General features: G+C 66.1%; 1 protein-coding gene across 3 annotated transcripts in view; it reads left to right on the top strand.

The window, feature by feature from the left end:
- Positions 1-1810: 1810 nt before the first annotated feature.
- Positions 1811-2225, top strand: part of ZCCHC2 (zinc finger CCHC-type containing 2) — a 54524-nt gene continuing 54109 nt past the window's right edge. For all 3 annotated transcript variants that reach the window (XM_024754881.1, XM_024754882.1, XM_024754883.1), the window contains exon 1: positions 1811-2087. In XM_024754881.1, the coding sequence (XP_024610649.1) occupies positions 1947-2087 (141 nt within the window). In that variant the 5' untranslated portion in view covers positions 1811-1946. The remainder of the gene's footprint in view (positions 2088-2225) is intronic.

The raw sequence follows: 2225 nt of genomic DNA, 5'->3' as shown, positions 1-2225 counted from the left end.
CCTAGTGGCGCAGTGGTTGAGAATCTGCCTGCCGAGGCAGGGGACACGGGTTCTGAGCCCTGGTCTGGGAGGATCCCACGTGCCGTGGAGCAACTAGGCCCGTGAGCCACAATTACTGAGCCTGCGCGTCTGGAGCCTGTGCTCCGCAACGAGAGAGGCCGCGTTAGTGAGAGGCCCGCGCACCGCGATGAAGAGTGGCCCCCACTTGCCGTAACTAGAGAAAGCCCTCGCACAGAAACGAAGACCCAACACAAACAAAAATAAATAAATTAAAAAAAAAAAAGCAAACAGAGAGAGAGAGGGAAGAGATTTTGGAGGTCTTTAAACCTTAAAAATGAAAACGTAAAATAAAAAGTTGAAAGCCTGTTCCCGGCATGGGAATTCAAAATATTACGTTTTGTAGAAAATAAAATAATCCCCCAAAGATGGGGGCTTTGGAGGGCTTTTGCTAACTGTCGTGGAAATAATTTCCAAAGAGCGTTACAGACCAGAGGTAACTGTTAGGCCAGAGGCGTCCACACCAGAGCGTCCCGCCTCCGTCCAGAGGCCGTGGAACTCCCGTGGGTCGGGTCGCCCCTGCGCCCCCAGCGTCGACCCCTGCCGCCCGCGCCCCGGGTGAGCGCTCGCCCGGGATCGAGGTGTCCTGGCCCCCCAACCCCCAGCCGCAGCCCAGCTTCCCCACCCTGTTCCCCGATCCGCAATCCGGAGAGCCGACACAGAGATCCCGGTAAAGCTGCGGTGGGAACTGTCCTGTCGCTGACTTCCAGACAGTCGGCCGGGCTGTGAACCGAAGAAGTGCGGGTTAGCGCGCTCCCTCCGGAGGAAGCCCGGTTCCTGGGACGCGTACCACGCGGCCGCGAAGGGAACCCGGCGGCGCTCCGGGGCGGCGGCCCCCGTGAGGAGGTAGGGCAGAGTCGGTAGTCACAAGCCGTGCTCGGGCCCCGGAAAAGGTGCAATTTCCCACTTCCCTCCTCACACGTGGGGTTTGCATCCTCCTCGCCGTGCTCCTGCCCATCTAGCCGCCACCCACGGTCCCACAGCGTCTTCCCCCCCACCCGCAGGCAACCACCAGACATTAGGACCGCGCGGAAGCCGTCCAGAGGGAAGGCGCCTAGAGGCAAGTTGGGCGTGGCTTCTCGCAGAGAGGCGGGCCCCGGGGGCGGGGAGATCTACGCAACCATTGGTTCGGGCTGCTGATTGGCTGAAGTGCCTGAGTGGAGCCCGCAAGCGTCTCCGCCCCGACTAGCCGCTCCTCCTCTTCTCCCAGCCGATCGGTCCGCACCGGTTCGCGAGGGAACCGCTCAGGTACCGCCGCCACAGCCCAGTGCGGACGACGGGAGAGGGAGGCAGAAGGAGGACACGCTCGCTCGCTTGCTCGCTCCCACCCGCACCCGGGCTCCTAGAGCCGGCGCGGAGCCCAGCGGGAGAAGCCACTGCGGGCTCGGGTGTATGAGTGGTTCGGGCTGGTGCTGGGCTCGGCGCAGCGCCTGGAGTTCATGTGCGGGCTGCTGGACCTGTGCAACCCGCTGGAGCTGCGCTTCCTCGGCTCGTGCCTGGAGGACCTGGCGCGCAAGGACTACCACTACCTGCGCGACTCGGAGGCCAAGGCCAACGGTCTCTCGGACCCGGGGCCGCTGGCCGACTTCCGAGAGCCCGCAGTGCGCTCGCGCCTCATCGTCTACCTGGCGCTGCTGGGTTCTGAGAACCGTGAGGCCGCCGGCCGCCTGCACCGCCTCCTGCCCCAGGTGGACTCGGTGCTTAAGAGCCTGCGTGCGGCCCGGGGCGACGGCTCGCGGGGCGGCGCGGAGGACGAGCCCGGCGAGGACGGCGACAACGAGGAGGACGCCGAGAAGGACGGCTCCGGCCCGGAAGGCGGTGGCGCCGAGCCCCAGCCCTGCGGCGGGCTGGGCTTCAGGGCCCAGGAGGAACTGCTGCTGCTCTTCACCATGGCCTCGCTGCACCCGGCGTTCTCCTTCCACCAGCGGGTCACCCTGAGGGAGCACCTGGAGAGGCTCCGCGCCGCGCTCCGCGGGAGCCCCGAAGACGGGGAGGCGGAGCTGTGTAACTTTGCCGGCCCCAGGGCCCAGGTAAGGCGCGTCAGCCTCCCTACGCCCGCGGGGCGGTCACTGCCCCGGCGGCCTTCCCCGCCTGCCTTTCGGACGCCCCTTGACCGAGCCTCACCCCGGCGCAGGTGGCTCGGCATCCCCAGCCCAGGCTCCCAGCCC

The sequence above is a fragment of the Neophocaena asiaeorientalis genome, unplaced genomic scaffold (assembly GCF_003031525.2).
Source record: "Neophocaena asiaeorientalis asiaeorientalis breed wild unplaced genomic scaffold, Neophocaena_asiaeorientalis_V1.1 scaffold124, whole genome shotgun sequence".
In the NCBI taxonomy this organism is placed as follows: Eukaryota; Metazoa; Chordata; class Mammalia; order Artiodactyla; family Phocoenidae; genus Neophocaena; species Neophocaena asiaeorientalis.
The sequence above is the reverse complement of the archived record's forward strand: the minus strand, read 5'-3'. Positions and strand labels throughout refer to the sequence as shown.